At 48.4% G+C, this 23,933-nt stretch overlaps 2 protein-coding genes across 4 annotated transcripts; one reads left to right on the plus strand and one right to left on the minus strand.

Annotated features, from left to right (window-relative positions):
• Positions 1 to 568: 568 nt before the first annotated feature.
• LOC138814894 (aspartate beta-hydroxylase domain-containing protein 1) lies at positions 569 to 4,569 on the plus strand. 3 transcript variants are annotated; one of them, XM_070003992.1, is made up of 4 exons: positions 569 to 862; positions 1,883 to 2,059; positions 3,607 to 3,720; positions 4,323 to 4,569. In XM_070003992.1, the coding sequence occupies exons 2-4, from the start codon at positions 1,954 to 1,956 to the stop codon at positions 4,430 to 4,432; spliced, it is 330 nt and encodes a 109-aa protein (XP_069860093.1). In that variant the 5' UTR covers positions 569 to 862; positions 1,883 to 1,953; the 3' UTR covers positions 4,433 to 4,569. The 3 variants fall into 3 exon arrangements, with proteins under 3 accessions (XP_069860093.1, XP_069860094.1, XP_069860092.1); XM_070003993.1 differs by having other exon boundaries at positions 569 to 692; XM_070003991.1 differs by lacking the exon at positions 569 to 862 and having other exon boundaries at positions 891 to 2,059.
• A 167-nt stretch (positions 4,570 to 4,736) lies between these two features.
• On the minus strand, positions 4,737 to 23,571 carry LOC138814991 (BTB/POZ domain-containing adapter for CUL3-mediated RhoA degradation protein 1). Its single transcript, XM_070004167.1, has 6 exons — positions 23,152 to 23,571; positions 21,006 to 21,175; positions 10,328 to 10,417; positions 10,180 to 10,232; positions 8,503 to 8,698; positions 4,737 to 5,531 (listed from the first exon to the last, which is right to left on the minus strand). The coding sequence occupies exons 1-6, from the start codon at positions 23,393 to 23,395 to the stop codon at positions 5,295 to 5,297; spliced, it is 990 nt and encodes a 329-aa protein (XP_069860268.1). The 5' UTR covers positions 23,396 to 23,571; the 3' UTR covers positions 4,737 to 5,294.
• Between the last annotated feature and the right edge of the window lie 362 nt (positions 23,572 to 23,933).

A 23,933-nucleotide genomic window follows, 5' to 3' on the forward strand; every position in this document is an offset into this window, starting at 1 on the left:
TTGCGGGCTTGTGAAAAGTCTAAGGGGGTGACAGGCTAGGGTCTGGGGAGGAGAGACCCCCCTCTTCACATACAATATGACCCCAGCCAGCCGCTGGGCGGCTTCGGCCCGGGCTGTGGTTGGGTCGCCCTCACTGCGCGTGGGGAGCGCCCTTTTCAGCACCAGGGCGCGCGGACAGCTCCTCTCCGCCCCGCCTGCGCGTCCGGCCATTGGCTGGAGCCGCTTTCACTAGCGATCGACCACTCGCCGGGGGCAGGCTGTTGTGGAGACCAAAGAGGGGGATGTGAGGGGTGGGGGGAGATCACGGACCGACTTCTCCGGGGACCCGCGGCGCGACCGGCCCGCCGCGGCCTCCCCCTCCCGCAGTCCTAGAGCGTCGGCCTGGGCCCTCAGTCTGAGCCCTCGCCCCGCCCCTTGAGCGAACCCCGCCCACCCGCCAGTCCCCGCCCACCCCACCATGCCCGCGGCGAGGCCACGCCCCTTCTTTTCGCATTGCAGGGTGCTCGGAGTTTGGCACCGTGCCCCCTGTACCCCACGTGGCGCCCGGTCAGGCTTGGGGTGGGGGGAGGGAGCGGGTAGTGAGGCAAATCTGGAGAGGAGTTCCCCCCTCCCCCAGGGCTGAGTTGCGGCTGCCACCGGGAGGGGTTGGAGGTAGCTAAGAAGAGAGGGCTGCGGGAAGGAGTGACGTCAGGGTGAGTGGGAGCCAGGGAAGGAGCGTGTGGGAGACGGGGAGCGAGAGCGAGGCAGGACCTCGGGTCAGGTCAAGTGAGAAGCAAGGGCAAGAAAGGGAGAGGAGGGAGGAAGGACAGAGACGCCGCCACAGAGGAAGACAAGCTGCGGGGTCTTGGGGCTGCGGGTCCAGGTGGGGGTAGGAACGGTTAAGGGGAGAGCTATAAGAAAGAAGGGGGAGAGGGAGCCAAAGGAGGGGTGAAGGGAGGAGAGAAGAGGAGAGTGGGAGAGCGGTGGAGATAGAGGAGAGGCAGAGGGAAAGAGAGGAGGCTGCGGGAAGGAGAAAGAAGAAAGGGAAGCCATAGAGGGAAGAGAGGAGAGAGATCTAGAGAGGGGAGGAAGAAGAGGAAGAGGCAGGAGAGAAGAGAGTGAGCTAGAGGAAAGAAAGGGAAAGGACCGGTTGGAGATACCTGACAGGAGGAGGAGAGAGATCTTGGAGAGAAGCTGGGGATGTGGAAGGGAAATGGCCCAGGGGGAGACCAGGAAGCAGCCATACAGGGGACAGGTGGAGAGCTAGGGGGACAGGGAACCTGGGGACTGGAAGATGCCCCAGGACTCTTGGCCAGGGCCTCCTTGCCCATCATGCTCTCCTGGCCGCTACCCCTGGCCTCTTCAGCCCTCACTTTGCTCCTTGGAGCCCTCACATCCCTGTTCCTTTGGTACTGCTATCGCCTGGGCTCTGAAGACATGCAGACCCTAGGCGCTGGGAGCCAGGCTAGGGGGGTTAATGGTGGGTCTGGGGGATGCCCTGAAGCTGGCAGGCCTGGCCTGAGGAGCTCTGGAGACCCTGCAGAAGGTCCTGGGACAGAAGGCCTAGTGAGCCGTCGACTTCGGGCCTATGCTAGGCGCTACTCCTGGGCTGGGATGGGTAGGGTGAGGCGTGCAGCTCAGGGTAGCCCAAGCCTTGGAGGAGGGTCAGGAGTCCTGGGCATTCAGCGTCCAGGCTTGCTTTTCCTACCAGACCTGCCTTCAGCCCCCTTTGTGCCTCGAGATGCCCAGCGGCATGATGTGGAGCTTCTAGAGAGCAACTTCCCTGCCATTTTGCGGGATTTTGGGGCTATAAGCTGGGACTTCTCAGGGACTACTCCTCTGCCTCGGGGCTGGTCCCCGCCCCGGGCCCCTGGGTGCTACCAGCTCCTGCTGTATCAAGCAGGCCGGTGCCAACCTAGCAACTGCCGCCGGTGCCCCGGAGCCTATCGGGCACTGAGGGGGCTTCGGAGCTTCATGAGCGCCAACACCTTCGGCAATGCTGGCTTTTCTGTCCTTCTACCTGGGGCCCGGCTGGAGGGCTGCTGTGGGCCTACAAATGCTCGGGTCAGATGCCATCTGGGTAAGTAGATCCTGCCCAGACCACCTGTCTCTCTTCTCAGAAATCTCCCATGATTCCCTGTTGCCCACAGCATTTTCTCCTCACAGCCAATCTCCCCCACCTTTGGTTTTACTTTTATTCCTGCTGGTCCTGAGGTTTTTGCACAGCACCCTACCACCACTTGACCACTTGAGCCACAGTGCCACCTCTGGCTTTTTCTCTTCTTTAATTGGAGATGAGACTTTCCTGCCTGAGCTGACTTCGAACTGTGATCCTCAGATGTCAGCCTCCGGAGTAGCTAGGATTACAGGCGTGAGCCACCAGTGCCTGGCTTTACTTATTCTATTTTTGTGCCAGCTACTGGGGCTTGAGTTCAGGGCCTCATGTACTCACTTGACTTTTTCACTCCAAGCTGGTGCTCTACTACTTGAGCCACACCTCTACTTCCAGCTTTTTTTGCTGGTTAATTGGAGATAAGAGTCTCATCCACCTTTCTGCCAGGGCTAACTTTGAATCTTGATCCTCAGATCTCAATCTCCTGGTTAGCTAGGATTGATTACAAGTACAAGCCATCCAGTGACTAGCTGGTTATACTTAATTAAAAGGAATCTTTACAGAACTGGATGTGGTCATCTGCATTGCACTAAGAAGAAAGTACTTATCAAATCAAATTGAAACTTAAGCCTTGAGCTGAATGTCTGCACTAGCATTCAGGAGATTGAGATTGAGGGATTGTAAGATCAAGGCCAAGCTGGGCTATATCGCAAGACCCCGTCCAAAAAAAAAAAAAAAAAAAGGCACACCTGAAATATTCTAGTTCTCTAGATGCTCCATGCCCAAATCCTACATTTCTTTTACTGATGGTAATGCCAGCAGATGTTCAAGTTCCAGTAGCTCCCCTCCCACTTTTTTTTTTTTTTTTGTCAGTCATGGGGCTTGAACTCTGGGCCTGGGTGCTGTCCCTCAGCTCTTCAGCTCAAGGCTAGCGCTCTACCACTTGAGGCACAGCGCCACTTCCGGTTTTCAGATTTTTTATTGGAGTTGCTAGTCAACCTACACAGAGAGCCCAGCACATAGTAGGCTCTGGAGCTGAATTGTCAGGAGGCTAAGAAAGAGATGGTATTTTCTCTTTTGTTTTTTCGAAAACTATAGATGATGCTTCCCACACTTGCCCTATCTCCTAGAATTGTGTGAGCTTGTGTGTGTGTGTTGGCGTTGGGGCTTGAACTTACAGCCTGGGCACTGTCTCTTAGTTCTTTTACTCAAGCCTAGTTCTATACCACCTAAGCCCCAGCTTCTGGATTTTTTGGTAGTTAATTGGTGATGAAGTTCACAGATTTTCCTGCCCAGGCTGGCTTCTGTGATCCTCAGATTTCAGCCTCCTGAGTAGTTAGGATTACAGGTGTGAGCCACTGGTTCCCCACTATCCTAACCCTTTCCATACAGTACTATATATAGATTACACACATCACCTTTCAGACAGCCAGGGAAGACCACCACAAGACCTTGTCTAAGGGAAGTGGACACCTTAGAAGCAGGAGTATTGGATGCCACATCTCTTCACACAGGCCTGAAGATTCCTCCTGGCTGTGAGCTGGTTGTCGGGGGCGAACCCCAGTGCTGGGCCGAAGGACATTGCCTCCTGGTAGATGATTCCTTCCTGCACACAGTGGCTCACAATGGTAAGGAGCTCCCATTCTTCTGGGGGTAGGGGTGAGGGACCAAAGAGCAAGCTAGTTTAGAGGGTACAAGATCAAGCTGGCTGACTCCTTGTCCCAGTAGCATGGTTTTCTAGGTACCTCGTCTTGAGCAAGTCATATGCAACTCCTCAGATGACCTGTGGGACAACTGCCTTCTTTATTAAGTGACTGTAAGGCTCAGTGAATGCCAGGTAGCACATACAATGGATACCAGGATAGAACTCTGGCCTGGATCACCTGGGGCCCTGTCCTACCACTTGCATTTAGCAGCTGTGAGACCTTGGCTAAGTTATTTGTCCCATTTTATAAGGGGATAACTATGGCACTACCTGTTTGTTTTGATGCCTCAGATCCATACATCTATTCAGATGATGTTGGGTGTGGTGGTACACAACTTTAAGTCCAGCACTTGCGAGGCTGAGCAAGGGGGACTCAGTTCAAGGCCAGCCTGGGCTATATAGAAACCAACAAAGGGTTAGAAAAGGGCCTGGCCTGTTTACTGTTCGCTTTTATGCATATGTGGTGAATGTAATTTGACAGATAAACTGATGTCAGCTGTTCTGTCTCTATCCCATGTGTCCTAGGCTCCCCTGAAGATGGGCCTCGAGTGGTCTTCATTGTAGACCTTTGGCACCCTAACGTGGCTGGGGCTGAGCGTCAGGCCCTTGACTTTGTTTTTGCACCAGACCCTTGAAGGAAGGTGTGCCCTTCAGATACCTGGGGTGAAGAGATGCTGCACTCTGGGATTCAGGGACAGCATGAGTGGCGGCCAGGATTCCTCTCCACTGAAGGAGGGGTGGGGGGAGGATTGCCAAGGGTAAGAATTGGCTGGTGAGCCTTGAAATATAAATTCTGAATCCACTCCCAATTCCTGACTGCTTTCTTCCCAGCTGCCAGCCCAGGGAAGGGCTTGGGGCTCCTTGGTCTTCAGTGATAAAAGTAGTCAGGCATGTCCTTGACATGGTCCTCCCAGTGGTCTCCCTGGAAGCCAGCAGCAGTGCCTTGACTCAACTTTATTCCAATAATTTAATAGAAAATTAAAATAATAAATAATATGAAACAGAACAAGAAAATAGCTGAGCTGGCACAGGCCCAGGCCAGCTTAGTACAGAGTTAAGGAGGAAGGGAGGAGGGTTGGGGGTAGGAGGGAGGTCAGGGTAGGAGGTGGCTCAGAACTCAGAACTTGGTGGGTGTTACTAAGGGCTGGCTCAATACTTGACTATGTACAATGTACTTTACAAAAGAGAGAGAGAGAGGGAATTCCAATTGCTCTAAACTACCTGTGAGGGAAAGACCAGAGAACATAAATGGGGAAGGAGGGGGAGAGTATCAGTCTTCTGAGGGGCCCTGCCTGAGGGAGGGGCTGGAATGTACCGTGTTATTAGCTGTAAGTGCAAATGAAGGGAAAGAGCCAAAGTCAACTGTACCATGCAATGACGTGACAGAAGGAAAACCCACGACTTGGCCAGCAGAGCCGGGGCAAAAATCTGAAGAGAGAAGAAAGAAAGGAAGACTGGGTCCAAGAAGCAGGAGGAAGGCAGGGGAAAGGTCAAAGGTTAGTCCTTGAAGACAATCTGTTGGCCATGAGGACGCTCATCGTGGGTGATATGGCGCCGGACGTGGATCCTCCGAACCCGGTGTTCTCGGTTCTCTTCGTCTTCCCCTCGGGTTGCTCCACCACCTCCAGCTGCACCCCCTGTGGCCTCCAGGAGGGCTGGGTCTGGGCCCCGGGGAGTCTCATAGATCAGGATGTTCAGGGTCTCCTCGAAGATTCGGGCCTCTGGGAATTCCACCTGCAAAAGGCAGGAACCCCTGGCTCCGATTCTCTGGCCCTGTCCTGTAGCTTCTTTCTCAGCAGCTCTGCGCTGCTTCCCCTCCCAGCTTCCACCACCAGGCAGGCAGAATGATTGGTTTTTCTCTCCTTCACTATAATCTAAGGAGAGGACTTCTCAGACATACACATAATATAGCATAAACTGCATCAGATAATGACAAATGTTATGTTAGGAAGGGAAGTTAGGAAAAGGGGGTGAGAAAAGCCATGACTAGGAGTGTTACATCTTTCAAAAGAGAATTCAGGGAGGGCCTCATTGGCAAGATGACATTTGACCAAAGCAGGGAGACAGGTGTGTAGCTAAGGAAAGCAGACTGGGGAGCTGTGACCGCAAATGTAAAAGCTCTGAGCCAGGGGTGTCCAGTAGTGTGTTGTCTAAAGACCAGCAAGGAGGCTTAGGCCATGGAGCAGAGTAGAAAGGAATGAAGTCCAAGAAGTTAGGGCATTCTACTTCTGTAGTTTTTTTTTTCTCAATTGTTTTCTAGTGTTGGGGATTAAACCTAGGGCTAGGGATTGACTCCAGAGCCTTGAATATATTAGATAAACATTCTACCACTGAGCTATGTCCCCATCCCTTTTAGCTAATATTATTTTGAGACACAGTCTTAAAAAGTTGTCCAGGTTGGCTTTGAACTTGTGATCTTCCTTCCTCAACCTCCTGAGTAGCTAATATTACAGCCACCAAACCCAGGAGAATGCAGCTCTTAAAAAGCTCTATTTTGGGGCTGGGAAGGTGGCTCAGTGGTAGAGCGCTTGCCTTGCATGCATAAGGCCCTGGATTCGATTCCTCAACACCACGTAAGCAGAAAAAGCAGGAAGTGGTGCTGTGTCTCAAGTAGTAGAGCGCTAGCCTTGAGCTGAAGATCTAAGGGACAGCGCCCAGGCCCAGAGTTCAGGCCCCACGACTGACCAAAAAAAAAGCTGTATTTTAATTAGCTATCTTCCTGTCTTCCCAATTACAAAAGAAATTTCCTGAAGCTGGGCACCAGTGGCTCATGGTTTGTAATCCTAGCTACTTAGGAGGCTGAGATCTGAGGATGAGTTTGAGTTTAAAGCCAACCTGGGCAGACAAAAATCTTATCTCCAATTAACTAGCAAAAAGCTGGAAGTGGAATTGTGTCTCAAGTGGTAGAGCACTAACTTTGAACAAAAATGCTTAAGGAACAGTGCTCAGGCACTGAGTTCAAGCCCCAGTACTGGTACGTGCACACACTCTCTCTCTCTCTCTCTCTCTCTCTCTCTCTCTCTCTCTCTCTCTCTCTCTCTCTCACACACACACACACACACACGTGCACATCTATGAATGTTTCATAGATTCCACTGTGTGAGGTCTGGGCTAGTACTAGGGAGATAAAACCCAACCTACAGACGATGATAAATACTGTCTCTAGATGAAAAATGGAGCATGACTAACTATCTAGGGTTGGCTAGGCTGAAAGTTCATGAGAACAGGTGTCCTACTGAAAAGGATGTTTAGCTTGGGTTCTAACAATTAAGTACAAGTTCTTTAGTCAAATGGAGAGGGGGAAAATGGCAAGAAAAGAGAAGAGTGGTTGCTGAGAGACTAGTGATGACTGCAGCATATCTGAGTCTGGGGCAGTGCCTAGTGCAGGGCAGGTAAATATTAGCTGATAAGTGCCAGATCCATGAGTCAGTCTCTGTTCTAAGAGACCTGTGGTCCTGAGGTTTTTGTTTTTGGGTCCGGTCGTGGGGCCTGAACTCTGGGCCTGGGCGCTGTCCCTCAGCTCTTCAGTTCAAGGCTATTTGCGTGGCAAGCTCAAAGCTGAGTTCAATCCCAGTACTGCAAAAATACCTAAAACTTTCAACTTAAAAAAAAAAAAATGCTAGGCATCAGTGGCTCACGCTTGTAATCCTAGCTACTCAGGAGGCTGAGATCTGAGGATGGCGGTTCAAAGCCAGCCCAGGCAGGAAAGTCCATAAACCAATAAACCACTCAGAAAACTGGAAATGGCACTGTGACTCAAGTGGTACAGCACTAGCCTTGAGCTGAAGAGTTGAGGGACAGTACCCAGGCTGAGTTCATGCCCCATGACCGACCAAAAAAAAAAAACGGGGGACAGTGGTTCCCACTTATAATCCTAGCTACTTAGGAGGATAAGACCTGAAGATCTCAGTTCAAAGGAAGCCTAGACAGAAAAGTCTGCAAAGCTCTTATCTCCAGATTCTAATCAGAAAAATGCTGGACTGGAGGCACACAGGTCAACTGGCAGAGCATAGGCCATGATGCAAGAAAATAAGTGAGTCCGAGACCCTAAGTTCAAGCTCTGATACTAGAACACACACACACAAAAACCAAACCAAAACAATAACAACAAACAAAACCACTTTTGGAAACAGATCCTTCTGAGACTTTAAACACATGTGTACCTCCAAACCTGCATACTATTTTAAAGAGAAGGCAGACAGTTTTCAAACTATGGGCTCAATTAAGAAGAATGTTCTACTTAAAGCCTTGAGCAGTCTCTAGAACTAAAACCAAAACAGAAATTAAAACAAAATAGAGGGCTGGGAAGGTGGCTTAGTGGTAGAATGCTTGCCTAGCATGCATGAAGCCCTGGGGTCAATTCCTCAGCACAATACAAACAGAAATAGCCATAAGTGGCACTGTGGCTCACTCAAGTGGTAGAGTGCTAGCATTGAGTAAAAGAAGCTCAGGGACAGTACCTAGGCCCTGAGTTCAAGCCCTAGGACTGGCAAAAATAAATAAAATAGAATTCCACTCATTTCACAAGTAGAAGAAAGGAGACTGCCAAGTAAAGTGACTCCCTCAAGTTCACAGCCAAGACCCCAGAACTCTGCCTCCTGACTCCCAAGGATTTTCCCAAGCCTGATATACTGAGCTTGCTCTGTCCAGGGCCCCAGGCTGCACCCTCACCTCCCTCCCTGACCAGGCCCTGAATCCCTCTGACCTTGGTCTGCTTCTTCTCTGTGGCATAGACAATGGAGGTGCAGCACACCTCGGCGATTTTGCGGCCCTGCCCGTAGAAAGACCAGCAGCAGATCTCGTCCCCCAGGACATCTTTGAGGAAGAGCAGCCGCCCGTGGAAGCGCAGGGCCAGTTTGTCAAACAGCTCGATGTTCTTAAGTAGGTTGTCATCTGAAGTGCTGAAGACCAGGGAGCCAGCAGGCCTCAGTGTGATGGATTTCCTACTCCACTCCCCCCAAAGGGGCCCAGATTCCTGGCACTCTGGTCCTGCTCAGCAGAAAGCTTCCAGCTAAGCAAATCCAACCACAGCAGCTCTCCATGCAAGCTCTCAGCCAGGCTGTCTCATCTAGCATCCCAGCCATGGCACTCTATGTGTTAGTACTGGGGCTCCAACTCAGGGCACGCGCATCAAGCTCTTGCTTAAGCTGTGTGTGCGTGCATGCGCGTGCACACGCACACACACACATAGGGCTTAAACTCCAGGCCTAGGCACTGTCCCTGAGCTCTTTTGCTCAAGGCTAATACTCTACCACTTGAGCCACAGCTCCATTTCCAGCTTTTTTAGTGGCTAACTGGAAATAAGACTCTCATGACTTTCCTGCCCAAGCTGGCTTGAAACCACAATCCTCAGATCTCAGCCTCCTAGTAGCTACGATTACAGATGTGAGCTACCAATGCCTGGCTTTTACTTAGCTTTTATGCTGAAGGCTGGTGGTCTACCACTTAAGCCACACCTTCACTTTCAGCCTTTTGCTGGTTAACTGAAGATAAAAGTCTTAGATTAGAGCTGGGAATGTGGCTTAGTGGTAAAGTGCTTGCCTAGCATACATAAAGCCCTGGCTTCGAGTCCTCAGTACCACATAAATGCGCCAGAAGTGGCGCTGTGACTCAAGTGGTAGGTAGAGTGCTAGCATTAAGCAAAAGAAGCTCAGGGACAGTGCTCAGGCCCTGAGTTCAAGCCCCCCAGGACTGGCAAAAAAAAAAGTCTTAAGTCTTCCTGGAAGTGGGATTCTCAGATTTCAGCCTCCTGAGTAGCTGGGATTATAGGCATGAACCACTTATGCTGCTATCTGCTACTTCTTTTTTTTTTTTTTTTGGTCCGGTCGTGGGGACTGAACTCTGGGCCTGGACACTGTCCCTCAGCTTTTTCAGCTCAAGGCTAGCGCTCTACCACCTGAGCCACAGCACCACTTCCGGCTTTTTACTTTTTGCTTATGTGGGGCTGAGGAATCGAACCCAGGGCCTCATGTATGCAAGCCACCTTCCCAGCCCCCTGCTACTTCTTAACAGAGTGACACTAAGCAAGTTACTTCCCTCTCCAAGATTCAATCTCTTCTATAGCTAGATCATAACACATACCTCATACTACTGTAAGGGTTGGGTAAATCAACAGAGAGCAATACTGTTGGAAAATAAGTGCCTAGTCCATGCCATCCATTATCATTTAGTCCTTGCGTACATCCTGCTTGCTGATGACAAACTGAAGCTAAGGGGAGAATACTTGCTCAGGTACTTGGGGGCCAAGAAGTAGAGCTGGAATGTGTACTTGGACCCGCCATGTGACCCTCCCCTTGGGCCAGCAGCAGGGCTATACTCAACCTTGGGATTTCTGGGGCACATGCACGTGTACACCCCCTCCCCCCTCCCCCATGCCAGTTACCTGGTGTAGGAGTACTTGTTGTTACTACGGTTGTGCAGCAGCTTCACCACAGGCTGTTGGGGGAGAAGGAGAGGACCTAGTGAGGCTGGAAGAAGTCCTCAGCCTCCATCTCCATTCAGCCTCCACCCTCCAGGGCCAGGGGCCTCACCTTGGAGGTACTGGCCAGGAGCTGCTGCTCCTCCCGGGGAGATGTCACCGTGGGGATGAGGCACAGTGGGGATAGGTTCTCCCTCTTTTGCTGGGGAAGAAGTGGAAGACAGTTAACAGTACAACCAGAGGTATTCACATCCCCCTTAAAAGTCTTCCAAAGCTGCCCACCACGCCCGGGGCTCTGCAAGAATCCACCTTTACTGAGGTCTTCAATCTCAGCCTTAACACTCTCCCCCAGATGGCTGGGCTTCAGACCCCACCTTCCTGTTCCTTCATACATGCAGCTTATTCTCACCCTGGCCCAAATTTCAAAATCTATTATTTGGTAAATTCATTCTTTCTTTCCTTTCTTCCTTTCTTTCTTTCTTTCTTTTTCTTTCTTTCTTCCTTCCTTCCTTTTTTCTTTTTTTTGCCAGTCCTGGAGCTTGAACTCACAGTCTGGGCACTGTCCCTGAGTTTCTTTTGCTCAATGCTAGTGCTCTACCACTTGAACCACAGTGCCATTTCTGGCCTTTTCTGTTTATGTGGTACTGAGGAATCGAACCCAGGGCTTCATGCATGCTAGGCAAGCTCTTTACCACTAAGCCACATTCCTAGCCCCCAATTTATAAAGTTAAGAGCAAAGAGGAAACATTGACTCTACCAAATATTAAAATACACTACAAAGCCATAGAATGGCAACAGCATACTTCTGGTTGCAGAAGCAAATAAAAACCCAAAAGAAAGCCAGGAGCCAGTGGCTCACACCTGGAATCTTAGCTACTCAAGAGGCTGAGATCTGAGGATCACAGTTCAATGACAGCAGGGGCAGGGAAGTCCATCAGATTCTTATCTCCAATTACCAGAAAAAAAAAAAAAAAAAACAGAAGTGGCACTGTGGCTCAAAGTGATAAATTGCTAGCCTTGAGTGAAAAAGCTCAAGGACAGTGCCCAGGCCCTTAGTTCAAGCCCCCTAACCAACAAAAACAAACAAAAATCACAACAGAGAGCACAGATACGTGTGTGAGTGTGTGTGTGTGTGTGTGTGTGTGTGTGTGTGTGTGTGTGTGTGTGTGTGTGCATGCATGCATATGAGAACTGCTATTTTACAAAAGACCACAAATGAGTGAAGGTGAAGTATGGAGTGGGTATTATCTATTGCTATATAATAAATGGCCTCAAGTTCGGTAGCTAAAATTAACAAAAATAGTTCCAATTTCAGTGTCATGGCTTAGGAATTCAGGAGAGGCCTAGCCAAGTCTGGCACAGGGTCTCATGTGGGGGTGCTGAGCAGGTGCTGTAGGCATCTGAAGGTATAAGTACCTCTAGAGGATCCATTTCTGGAAAGCTTACACATATGGCTGGTAAATTCCTACCTGCTCTTGGCAGGAGGCATCTAATCCTGTCATTTGGGCTTTTCTAGAGGGTTGCTTTGAGTGTCCTTTTGATATAGCCAACTCCCTTCCCTACATAAACAACCCAAGAGAGAGCAAGATGGAAACCTCATTGTCTTTTATGACATAGCTTCATCGCTTCATCTGTTCTTGTTTTTCTTTTTCTTTTTTTATTTTTTGTGTGGGTCATGGGACTTGTGGGCCATGGGCCTGGGCACTGTCCCTCAGCTCTTCAGCTCAAGGCTAGCGCTTGAGCCACAGCACCACTTCTGGTTTTCTGAGTGGTTTATTGGAGATAAGTCTCATGACCTTTCCTGGCCAGGCTGGCTTTGAACCTTGATCCTCAGATCTCAACCTCCTGAGTAGCTAAGATTACAGGTGTGAGCCACCATGCCTGGCTTCATGTGTTCTCTTTAATGTACAAAGAGATGACACAGGGAACGAATACTTGGGAGACAAAAATCTTGGAAGCTGCCTTGGAGATTAGCCCAACAGTCTACCCATTTTCTAGCCTCCATTAATTCATATGCAAAAACCATCTCCTCTCAAGATTCCCCAGCTTCATTCTCTTTATAGAAGCAGCTCCAAGTACAGAATGCTGTCCCTAAACCACAGCAGCTCCCCAACTACTGCTCCTGAAGGGCATTTGCCTTTAAGCAGAAGACCAGTGAGAAGAGACTCCACACATGCAATGTGTCATGGTGGGCAGGCAAGATAACCACTAGGGGTGCTCTTGTTCAAAGTGGGTGGGGGAGGGATAAGAGATCAATGAAGTTATTAGAACAAACATTGGGAACTCTGAAGCCTACTCCTGATCAGGAATGTTTCTGCACAGCATCTATACCTGTAAGAGATGGTCTCAGCTCTAAGTTCCTCAGCCACTCTTAGTCCAGACTAAGAGGTGTGGCTCAAGTGGTAGAGTGCCCGCTTAGCAACAGCACAAGGCCAAGTTCAAACTCAAGTACCACCATGGCCAAAAAAAATAGAGGCGGTGAGGGGAGGAGGGAAGGAGAGAGAGAGGGAGGGATAAAGGGAGGGAGGGAGGAAATCTGAGTGCCCAAAGTCTTCCTCTCCTTTTATTCTAGGCCCTGTCCCTTTAAGTCCAAGCTCATAGAGCTGGTAGTGCTTCTGCCAACAAAATCATCTATATTTATTGAGTGTTTTCTAAGTCGTAGGAATTGCTTCGTAAGAGAAAAGCTACAACCGCAAAGATCAACATCTCTACTTTGGGCTTGTGCTCATGCTTTCTTTTTTGTCACTTTTTGTTGGTCATGGTGCTTGGACCCTGTCCCTGAGCTGTTTTTTGCTCAAGACTAATACACTACTACTTTGACCACAGCGCCATTTCCAGTTTTCTGGTGGTCAACTGGAGATAAGAATCTCATGGGCTTTCTTGCCTGGGCTGGCTTGAACCACAATTCTCAGATCTCAGCCTCCTGAGTAGCTAGGATTAGAGGTGTGGGCCTCTGACATCTGGTGACTATACATTTCTTAGAGGTGCTCTTAGTTAAGAAAGAGTGGTGACATATACTGAGGATGTAAAAGGAGCTCAGAGTACTCTTTTAAGTTTGATGACCTTTCAACAGGGAGGCAGCAGGGAAGGATGAGACACCATGATATTGGGTTCAAAACCAGCCTGAGTTACATATCAAGATCCTGCCTCAAAAAGTCATCCTGCCAAGCTGGTAGCTCATGCCTGTAAGACTAGCTACTCAGGAGATTGAGATCTGAGGATCATGGTGTGAAGCCAGCCCAGGCAGAAAAGTCCATGAGTCTGTTATTTCCAATAAACTACTTAGCTAGCCTTGAGCAAAAGAAGCTCAGGCACAACACCCAGGCCCTCAGTTCAAGCCCCAGACTTTTTTCCACCCCCAGCTCAGGCAGAAAAGTCCCTGAGACTCTTTAATTAATAGGTAAGAGATAGCACCTAGACCCTGAGATCAAACCTTAGTACCCCACCCCACAAGTCATCCTACCATTTGGTTGAATGGTTCTCTAAGGCATCTTCTTGGATATTCTGAGGTCTTAACCAAGGAATTTCTAATCACACTCATGGATTTATCATTAGACCCTTTTTTCCCGTTTGCATTCTTTTTTTTTTTTTTTTTGGGGGGGGAGGGTCAGTCCTGGGAGCTGAACTCTGGGACTAGGCGCTGTCCTTGAGCTCTTCAGCTCAAGGCTAGTGCCCTACCACTTGAGCCACAGCGCCACTTCCGGCTTCTTCTGCTTATGTGGTACTGAGGAATTGAACCCAGGGCCTCAGGCATGCAAGCCAAGCACTCTGCCACTGAGCCACCTTCCCAGCCCCATATGCACTTTTTAATCTTTGCTTTTAAGCCATCTGTTATCTGAAAAGGCTTGAGAATTTTCAAATCCAACAATTTCTGGCTTTTTGTTAAATTCTTTCTTCTTTAGCTTCCCTCTCCTCTTCAGGTAGCTTGAGCTTCAACATTCCTGGAAATCTTCTTAGCTAGATCACCCAGTTTATCTGCCACATTTTCAACTTTCTCCATCACTGGAGGTAACAATGGTAATAGGCTTTCTGCTACTATATAAGGAGGATTCCTTTCCATCAGTTTCCAGTAACATTGTCCTATCATTCTTTCAGTCTTCCCTGCTGCCTCCCTGTTGAAAGGTCAAACTTGAAGGAGTACTCTGAGCTCCTTTTACTAACATCTCTTCAAAGTCCTTCCAGCTTCCCAGCTCTAAAATTATTTTCACATTTTAGTAGTTTGTTGGTGTTGTTGTTTTCCAGAAGTCTCCTTACCCTAGAACTCACAATCTGTCATTTCTTTTTTTTTTTTTTTTTTTTTTCTTTTTTTCACCCCCCCCCCCCAATCTGTCATTTCTTGCTGGGTAAAAATCATTTCAAGTTTAGGAACTTGAAACAATAATAAACATATATTATCCCACACATTCATTTTCCTTCTTTTCTTTCTCTTCCTTCCTTCTTCTTTCCAGCTCTCTTTCCAGCTCTCTCTCTTTCTTTCTTTCTTTCTTTCTTTCTTTCTTTCTTTCTTTCTTTCTTCAGTTGTGGTGCTTGAACTCGGGGCCTGGGTGCTGTCCCTGAGCTCTTTTGCTCAAAGCTAGTGCTCTACCACTTCGAACCAAAGCTCCACTTCTGGTTTTCTGGTGGTTAATTGGAGATTAAAAGTCTGAAGGACTTTTCTGCCTGGGGTGGCTTTGAACCTTGATTCTCAAGGTCTCAACTTCCTGAGTAGGATTATAGGCGTGAGCCACCAGTTCCTGGCTCCCACCCATTTTCTGAAAGTCAGGTATTTAAAAGATCTTATCTAGGTGGCCCGAGCTCAAAATCTATCACAAAGTTTCAATCTAGATGCTAGACAGGGTTAACAACACCTGAAGACTTGACTGAGCCTAGAGGATCTACCTTTGTGATAATTAATGCCTAGGGCTGAGAGTTTATGCTGGCTGCAGGCAGGATGCTTCAGTTCCTTACCGAGTAAGGCCTTTCCCAATTGTGCTTGAGCTTCTCACATAACAGCTGGATTCCCAGGGTCAATGATCCAAAAAGAGACGCAGAAGCTGTGATATCATCTTTAACTTAGTTCTAAGATACTCTAAAGTATCTGCAATATCCTACTGGTTATTAGATGTTGGAAGGGGTATAAAGAAGAATCTGGATACCAGAAGGCAAGGAGAATCTCTGATGGCCATCTTAGATACTAATAATGCTGGTTACCAAGGACTGTGTAATAGCTGGTACTGGGAGAATAAGCTTTCCAAAAGAGTCAAACCCCTTCATCACTCATTTACAAAAATGTATTTCTCTGAAAAGATCCATATATACGAAGATCTATATATACAATTAAAAAGCTAATTTAAAAAGTAGAATGGGCCAGGCACCAGTGGCTCGTACCTGTAATCCTAGCTATTCAAGAGACTGAGATCTGAGGATCTCAGTTCAAAGCCAGACGGGGCAGGAAAGTCTGTGAGACTCTAATCTACAAGTAACTACCAGAAAACCAGAAGTGGTGCTGTTGCTCAAAATGGTGGAGCACTAGCCTTGAGTGAAAAAACTCAGGGACTGAGGACCCAGGTCCTGAGTTCCAGTCCCATGACAAAATAAATAAATAAATATAATACTATGACCGTATTTGAGAAATAGACACGTTTGTGTGGATGCACATGAATACTTGGAAAGATCTGGAAAAAAATGGTGCTTTACTTTTTTGGTTATCTGTGTTTCCTTAATTTCTACAACTGATAACTATTGCTTTAAAGTATAAAGTAATCACTGGGGATTTATATTCCATGCCAGACGTGAGACAGAAGAAACAATTCTGGAAATATCTAAAACTGAATACAAATTGTTTTTTGTTTTGTTTTGTTTTGTTTTTGGGGGGGGGTCTGGTCGTGGGGTTTGAACTCTGGGCCTGGGCGCTGTCCCTTAGCTCTTCAGCTCAAGGCTAGCGCTCTATCACTTGAGCCACAGCGCCACTTCCGGCTTTTTTTTTCTGCTTATGTGGTGCTGAGGAATTGAACCCAGGGCCTCATGCATGCAAGGCAAGCACTGTACCACTGAGCCACCTTCCCAGCCCTACAAATTGTTATCTAGAGCAGATAACTAAGTTCTTCATCTGAATCTCAAAGCCCAGGAAATAATTTCAATTAGGCTTTTTTTTTTCCAGACAATTTTGCTCAGTATCCTAGGATAATTTCAAACTTTTTTCTTTTTTTCCTGTCCTGGGGTTTGAATTCAAGGCCTGGTTGCTGTCCTTTTTGCTCAAGGTTGGCACTCTGACCACGTAAGCAACAGCTCCACTTCAGACTTTTTGATAGCTAACTAGAGATAAGAGTCTGGGCTGGGAAGGTGGCTCAGTGGTATAGTGCTTGCCTTGCATGCCTGAGGCCCTGGGTTCAATTCCCCAGCACCACATAAGCAAGAAGAAAAAAGCTGGAAGTGGCGCTATGGCTCAAGTGGTAGAGCGCTAGCCTTGAGCTGAAGAGCTGAGCACCCAGGCCCAGAGTTCAGGCCCCACAACCGGACCGCTCCCCCCCCCCAAAAAAAAAGTGTCTGATGGACTTCCTGGGCTTGCCTAGCCAGCTGAGCTTTAAGCCTTAATCTTCAGATCTCAGCCTTCTGAATAGCTAGGATCACAGGTGTGAACCATAGGTACTTTGCTCAAACTCTTGATCCTCCTGCCTTAGCCTCCCCAAGGTTGCATTATAGATGTGTGCCACCATATCTAGCAATTTAAGTAATTTCTAAACTCTCTCAGGCATGGTATGATAATAAAATCATACTAGTAGCTTTAGAGAAAAGCTAATTTATTATGTACAGCACATGCTTTAAAGTATATATTAATACATAGTCTTATGTAATAGGGCTTAATTTTCCCTGGAGACTAAACTATGCAAGAATCTCCTGTCAAGCAACAAGAAAAAGGACACAGTACAAAATTTGGTAAAGAATATACAGAAGCACCAGGTACATGACACACACCTGTAATCCTAACACTAAGCTAAGGCAGGAGGATCAGGAGTTCAAGGCCAGTCTGAGCTACATAATGAGACTGTATCCAAAAACATGTTTACACATGAGAAGATGCCCAGCCAGCAGCCAGTGGCTCACATCTGTAATCTTAGCTACTCCGGAGGCCAAAATCTGAGGACTGAGGTTCAAAGCCAGCCTGAGCAGAAAAGTCCCCATGAAACCCTTATCTCCAGGGGCTGGGAAGGTAGCTCAGTGGTAGAGCGCTTGCCTTGCATGCATGAGGCCCTGGGTTCGATTCCTAGGCACTACATAAGCAGAAAAAAAAAGCCGGAAGTGGCACTGTGGCTCAAGTGGTAGAGTGCTAGCCTTGAGCTGAAGAGCTGAGGGACAGTGCCAGGCCCAGAGTTCAGGCCCCACGACTGGACCAAAAAATAACAAAAAAAAAGAAACCCTTATCTCCAATTAACCACTCAAAAACCGAAGTGGAGCTGTGGCTCAAAGTAGTAGAGTGCTAGCCTTGAGCAAAAGAGCTCAGCTCAGTCTGATGGGTCCACAATGATGAACCCATCTGATTGCCAAAATTAGAAAAATATGTTATTGAGTGTATGTATACATGGGATCTCTTATGCACTGCTGATCATGGGTATGAAGTACTATAAACATTTGGGAGCACAATCTGATGCACATGTCCTATATAACTTAGCAATTCTCTGTTATAATCACGTGAAACTCTGACATAGGACCACAAGGGGACATGTACTAGAATTCTCACAATGGCACTGTTTGTGGGGGCAGAAAGTAAGAGGCAATCTAAGTCTTTAACTTCAGAGGAATGTATAAATAAAATCCTGTGAGCAAGCACTATAGATTCCTGTGTAGCAGTTAGAAGCAAAGAACTAGATGTACATACAGCAGCATGAAGAGATCTTGAAAGAAGTGCTGAATGATCAACAGAAAATGGCCCACAGCTCTGTGCCATTTGTGGAAATATAAAATGCATACATATACGACACAGTGCTTAAGTTTTTCAAAGGTATACACACAATGCAAGCATATCCAAGGTCCCCTAAGGAAAAGAGAAGTGGGCAAGGAATTGAGAATGAAGGGAAAATAATCAAAGAAAAAGGGACACTTGCATAAACCTAGTTGTACTGTGAGGAGCACACTGAGCTGTAGAAAGAATCTGTGGGAAACCCGTGAAGGAGGTATGGAACATGGAAGAAAAGCACCAGACCTGGAGTCCAATAACTGGGGTTGAGTCTGAGCTCTGTCACTTACTAGCTCATTTGACCTTCCTTGAATGCATCATCCAACTTCTCTCATGGTTTTGTTTTGTTTTTTTATGTCAACCTAGGGTGTAAGATGTAAATACAAGCAGATAGCAAAATCACTCCTGACACACAACAAGTGTGTAGTAACATTAGCTTAACTTAAAATTAGAGCTGGGATGTACTTCCAAGATCTGGTTCAATATATGTCAAACTCCAAGTGGTAACACATTAGTGAGTCATGAAATAAGTGTAGTGGAAGTCAAACAGTATTAAAGAGGAAGGAAGAAGGGGAGGTGGAAAGGGAGGGAGAGAAAGAAAAAAAGGGAGATTGGAAAGGAGGGAAGGAGAAAGGAATACTAAAATAGAATATATACCAGTACATTCCACTAAAAGTATCCCTTCACAAATTTCAGTTACAGTTATACACACTTATGAAATACATTTTTTCCCTACAGGCTACAGTTAAAAAGTTTGAAATACATGGCTACTGTTCAAATAAATTTTATGCTTTGGATTTCAACAGCTAATCAATAGTCCCTCCACAGAAAAGGAAGTTGTTCACTTATTAATTTACAAAGGACATTAAAAAAGAAAGTATCGCAGAAATAGAGCTATAGTTTAAGTGGTAGAGCACTAGCTTTGAGTTTTAAAAAAGCTCAGGAGCAGTTTCCAGGCCCCAAGTTCAAGCCCCTGGACTGGCACACAGAAAAAAGAAACTCTCATTGGGCACTAGTGGCTCACACCTACCTAGCTATCCAGGAAGCTGAGTCCTGAGAATCTCAGTTCAAAGCCAGCCCGGGCACAACGTCTGGTTAAGACTTTTATCTCCAATAAACCACTCAGAAGACCGGAAGTGCTGCTGTGGCTCAAGAAGTAGAGCGCTAGCCTTTAGCTTAAGAGCTGAGGAATAGTGCCCAGGCCCAGAGTTCAAGCCCCACAACCGACAAAAAAAAAAAAAAAAAAAAACAAACCTGGAAGTGATATGGCTTTAGTTGTAGAGTACCAGCCTTAAGAGAAAAAGCTAAGAGACAGTGCCTTCGTCTTGAGTTCAAGCCCAACATTGGCACACGCACACGTACACACACGTACACACACGCACAGAAACTCAAAGTAATCTCCTATTTCTGTTGTATCATAAAGGAAGGTATTTTTAACATTGTAAAAACTGAACAGATAGGCTGGGTGGCTCAGTGGTAGAGTGCTTGCCTTGCATGCATGAGGCCCTGGGTTTGAGTCCTCAGCACCACATAAACAGAAAAGGCCTGAAAGTGGAGCTATGGCTCAAGTGGTAGAGTGCTAGCCTTGAGCTGAAGAGCTGAGGGACAGCACCCAGGCCCAGAGTTCAGGCTCCATGACCAACAAAAAAAAAAAAAAAAAAAAAAACTGAACAGAATAAAAGGGCTTATGTAAAAATCATTACATTGTACTAACTTTTGGCTTTTTCTCTCTTGGAACTTAAGAACAGAACCAGAGGTAGGAAGAGACTGGCTCAAGGTTGATCATTCCCACAATAGCAAGATTACCTAGAATCCCTGAGGCTGACTCTTTACTAAGCCTTGCTCCTCAGAATTCTAAGGGACCTAAAGAAATGGAGCCAAACAGACAGGCCTCTGGTACCCCCAAACCCTACTTTACAGAGAGCATCTGCAAGGTTCCATTTGAGGTGAGAATTTCATTGCTTACAGAAGGAGGGGAGGGGAGAGGTGAGTTACTAGTGGTCCACACCTGTAATCCTAGCTACTCAAGAGGGTAAGACTTGAAGGATCATGGTTTGAAGCCAGCCCAGGCAGAAGAGTCCAAGAGACTCTACCTCCAAAATAACCAGCAAAAAGATGGCAAGAGTCAAGACTCAAGTTGAGCAAGTATGAGGCCTCAAGTTCAAATTGTAATAGGCAGGAAGAAAAAAATCCCCTAGGGGACAGAGAAACCCAAGAGACTGTTACTGCTGCCTCCCAGGACAGAACCAGATCATGGAGGTTATTATATTCCAATTTAAACTTACATTTTTCCCCTAGTGGCATAGGAAGCTATTTAGGACTTCTAAGCAAAGAAGAGAATAGACAAGGGCTGTGTTTAAGGATAATTGCTCAGCTGTTTAACAGCTGGGTTGGCTGGGCAGGAACAGAAAGAAGCAGAGCAACTAATTAATCATCACAATAATCCTGACACCAGGTGGAAAGGGGACTCTGCCTGAGGCAGGAAGAATGCAGAAGCCAGTACCCCAAATTCTTGGGAGTTGTGCCAGTCAGAGCCAGGCTTTCTTAGCCAAATCCTGTACTTCCTTTTTTTTTTTTCTGGTTAGTCATGGGGCTTGCACTCTGGGTCTGGGCGCTGTCCCTCAGCTCTTCAGCTCAAGGCTAGCACTCTACCACTTGAGCCACAATGCTCAAGCTTTTTCTGCTTATGGGGTGCTGAGGAATTGAACCCGGGGCTTCATGCATGCAAGGCAAGCATTCTACCACTGAGCCACCTTCCCAGCTCCTGTACTTCCTTTTTCTTATCCTAATGCTCACTGCTGGGGAGCCCTCCAGCCCCATGGGCACAAGGATTCAGGAAGTGGGGGAGGACCCTCACCTGTAGTGCCAACTGGCAGTCCTCAATCAGGCCTTGGACCAGGTAGTAGCGGGCTTCCCCTAGCAGCTCCCCCAGTTCTCTGGTACTCTCTGGCAGTGGCACAGACCCATCCCGCAGGTAGTTGAGGATTGTACCAAAGTGGCGGCCGCTCCGGTCAATCAGTACCCAACCTGGTGGGGTGGGGAGAGAAAGGAGAAAAGATGGCTCTGGGGTAGGAAAAGGCTAGAGTTAACTAAATTTCTATTTAAATAATCAAACAACAACAACAACAAAACCCACCAAAAATAGAATTCCAAAGTCACAAGAAAACCTGGATACCGATGTATCTGCCATCTGGGTGCCAGTGGCTCTTACCTATAAATCCTAGCTATTCAGGAGTCTGATTTCAGAGGATAAAGGTTTGAGGCTAGCCTAAGCAGAAAAATTCTTGAGACAAATTCTGTTACCTTCTATTAACCAGCAAAAAGCCAGCTCTTTGAGCAAGCTTAAGGCCTTTGAGTTCAAGTCCTACTGTGGGTGGGGGCACACACACACACACACACACACACACACACACACACACACACACACACACACACACACACACACACACACACACACACACACACACACACACACACACACACACACACACACACACACACACACACACACCCCTTCTGCATATCTATAAAATCTCTTTCAAACCTCTCCAGTGAGTTCTCCCCAAAATTGTCCTGGGTCAAAAGGCCCTTTCCATGAGGAATTTCTTTCAGACTTACCTTATTAATAAACCTCTAATCTCTGGTATTAGTTCTGACCATGTTTTTTGTCGACTCTACCCTCTTATTAGCTAGAAAGTTATAAGGTAATAAGGTAATAAGTTGACATTATTCACAGAACTTACTGAAATTTTGTAGTTTGCTTGCTTATTGGTCATTCCTACTCCAAAAAGGAAACTTGGAAACTTGCTTCTTGTCAGATTCCTTTACCAAAGTGTCCCCAGTACCAATACTTTACAAATACTTATGAAATAAATTACGTGACCACCTCAATTTTTTTTTTTTTTTTTGTCAGTCATGGGGCCTGAACTCTGGGCCTAAGCATTGTCCCTCAGCTCTTCAGCTCAAGGCTAGTGCTCTACCACTTGAGCCACAGCTCCATTTCTGGCTTTTTTCTGCTTATGTGGTGCTGAGGAATCAAACCCAGAGCCTCATGCATGCAAAGCAAGCACTTTACCACTGGGCCACCTTCCCAACCCCACCTTCAATATATATATATTTTTTTTTGGGGGGGGGGGGTCCGGTCGTGGGGCCTGAACTCTGGGCCTGGGCGCTGTCCCTCAGCTCTTCAGCTCAAGGCTAGCGCTCTACCACTTGAGCCACAGCGCCACTTTCAGCTTTTTTCTTTTGCTTATGTGGTGCTGAGGAATGGAACCCAGGGCCTCAGGCATGCAAGGCAAGCGCTCTACCACTGAGCCACCTTCCCAGCCCACTTTCCAACTGTTTTATTTCTGCACTTTCACAATCCTTGTTAACCTGGGTGGGAGTAGGTTCCCTAGGGGAATTCGGGCAGTAGTAATGTCCCAGCTCTCCAGGCTGTTAGTGGTCCTGAGGCTGAGAGGGGTAACAGCTGGACAGTGGGAAAGAATCTGATGGACAACGGGGTTGGTTCCCAAGTCTTTTGAGCTGAGAGTGAACAGTGGAAGGACAGGTAATGGGGATTATGAAATGTTACTGGTGAAATCACTTAGGGGTTCTATAAAATGTTGGTGAGGCTGGGGACCAGGGGGCTGGGAAAGCAGGGAGAAGACAGAGAGAGGATGGGCTGGAGGGAGACGGGGGACAGCAGTTGAGTCTAGCACGGGGCGTGAAGAGCTCAGCTGTGACGGGCCCGGGACAAGTGGAGTTGGGGGGCGAGGAGATGGGGGCGAGATGGAGGGAGACACGATGGGGGGGAAGGACGGGCGTGGGGGAGGAGGACGGGCCGGGGGGGAGGACGGGCGGGGGGAGAGGACGGGCTTGGGGGGGGGAAGGACGGGCTTGGGGGGGAGGACGGGCGGGGGGGAGGACGGGCCGGGGGGGGGGAGGACGGGCTTGGGGGGGGAGGACGGGCGGGGGGGGGGCACTGTGGGGCGGGGGGGGCACTGTGAGGCGGGCGCGCGTACCTCCGGCGTCCGTGAGCACCTCCACGCGGCCGCTGAACATGGCCTTGAGCATGGTGTCCTGTCCCGTGAGGGTCCGCAGCGTGGTGTAGTGCAGTGAGCCCCCCACGTTCAGCTTCACGTACTTCCCATTCGGAGTCAGGGGCTTCAGGCCGAAGGCGGCCGAGCCAGGCTCCGGCCCCGAGGGCTGAGGGTCTTCCAGGGATGGGGCCGCGGTTGCCGCCGGGCCGGAGGCCTCGGCCGACATACCGGCTGGGGGCGACGAGCGGTGAGTGACTCTCTCAGCGCCCTCTGACCTGCTCCCCAAAGTCCCCGGGCCTCCAGCCCCCGGGCCAGACCTCGCAGCGAACACGCCCACTCGCAGCCGCTACTCCGCCACTCCGGCCCTCAGCCCCATCGCGCCCTCACCACCCGGAAGCCGGTGCTGGGCCGTTGCGCAGGCGCACTAAGGCCACGCCCCCATTGGGCACGCCCCTGGATCTGGGAGGCGGGAGGCGGTTGGTGCGGAGCATGCGCGACTGTGGACGCCGTGGAGGGTTAGCGTTTAGGCTGGGTTGGGCTTGGCAAGAAGGGGGCGCCGCCAGGCAGATGGAGGAGGTTCTCGGCCCCCTCCCCGGTGTGAATGTGGAAAGCGAAGTCCTCCCCACTCCCCGTGGCTGGGTCTCTGCTGGCCAACTGTTCCTTTACTGGTGGGAAGGGAAAGTGAATCCTAACAGGGCAGGGCATGGGGCAAGAGTCCCACCTCCCAGCCCCTTGCACTGATCAGCACCCGTGCACCCGAACAG

This window comes from Dipodomys merriami, unplaced genomic scaffold (assembly GCF_024711535.1).
Source record: "Dipodomys merriami isolate MVZ:Mamm:240054 unplaced genomic scaffold, mDipMer1.0.p SCAF_62, whole genome shotgun sequence".
NCBI classification, from domain to species: domain Eukaryota; kingdom Metazoa; phylum Chordata; class Mammalia; order Rodentia; family Heteromyidae; genus Dipodomys; species Dipodomys merriami.

Bases quoted from the DNA above. Each gene is read 5' to 3' on its own strand.
- LOC138814991 (XM_070004167.1), bottom strand. From the start codon at position 23,395: ATGTCGGCCGAGGCCTCCGGCCCGGCGGCAACCGCGGCCCCATCCCTG. The intron at 10,233-10,327 runs GTGAGGCCCCTG...CTCCCCCAACAG, and splicing joins TCCTGGCCAGTACCTCCAAG to CCTGTGGTGAAGCTGCTGCA. The intron at 5,532-8,502 runs GTCAGAGGGATT...TGCCTTTTGCAG, and splicing joins CAGAGAAGAAGCAGACCAAG to GTGGAATTCCCAGAGGCCCG.
- LOC138814894 (XM_070003991.1), top strand. From the start codon at position 1,180: ATGTGGAAGGGAAATGGCCCAGGGGGAGACCAGGAAGCAGCCATACAG. The intron at 2,060-3,606 runs GTAAGTAGATCC...CTCTTCACACAG, and splicing joins TCGGGTCAGATGCCATCTGG to GCCTGAAGATTCCTCCTGGC. The intron at 3,721-4,322 runs GTAAGGAGCTCC...CATGTGTCCTAG, and splicing joins GCACACAGTGGCTCACAATG to GCTCCCCTGAAGATGGGCCT.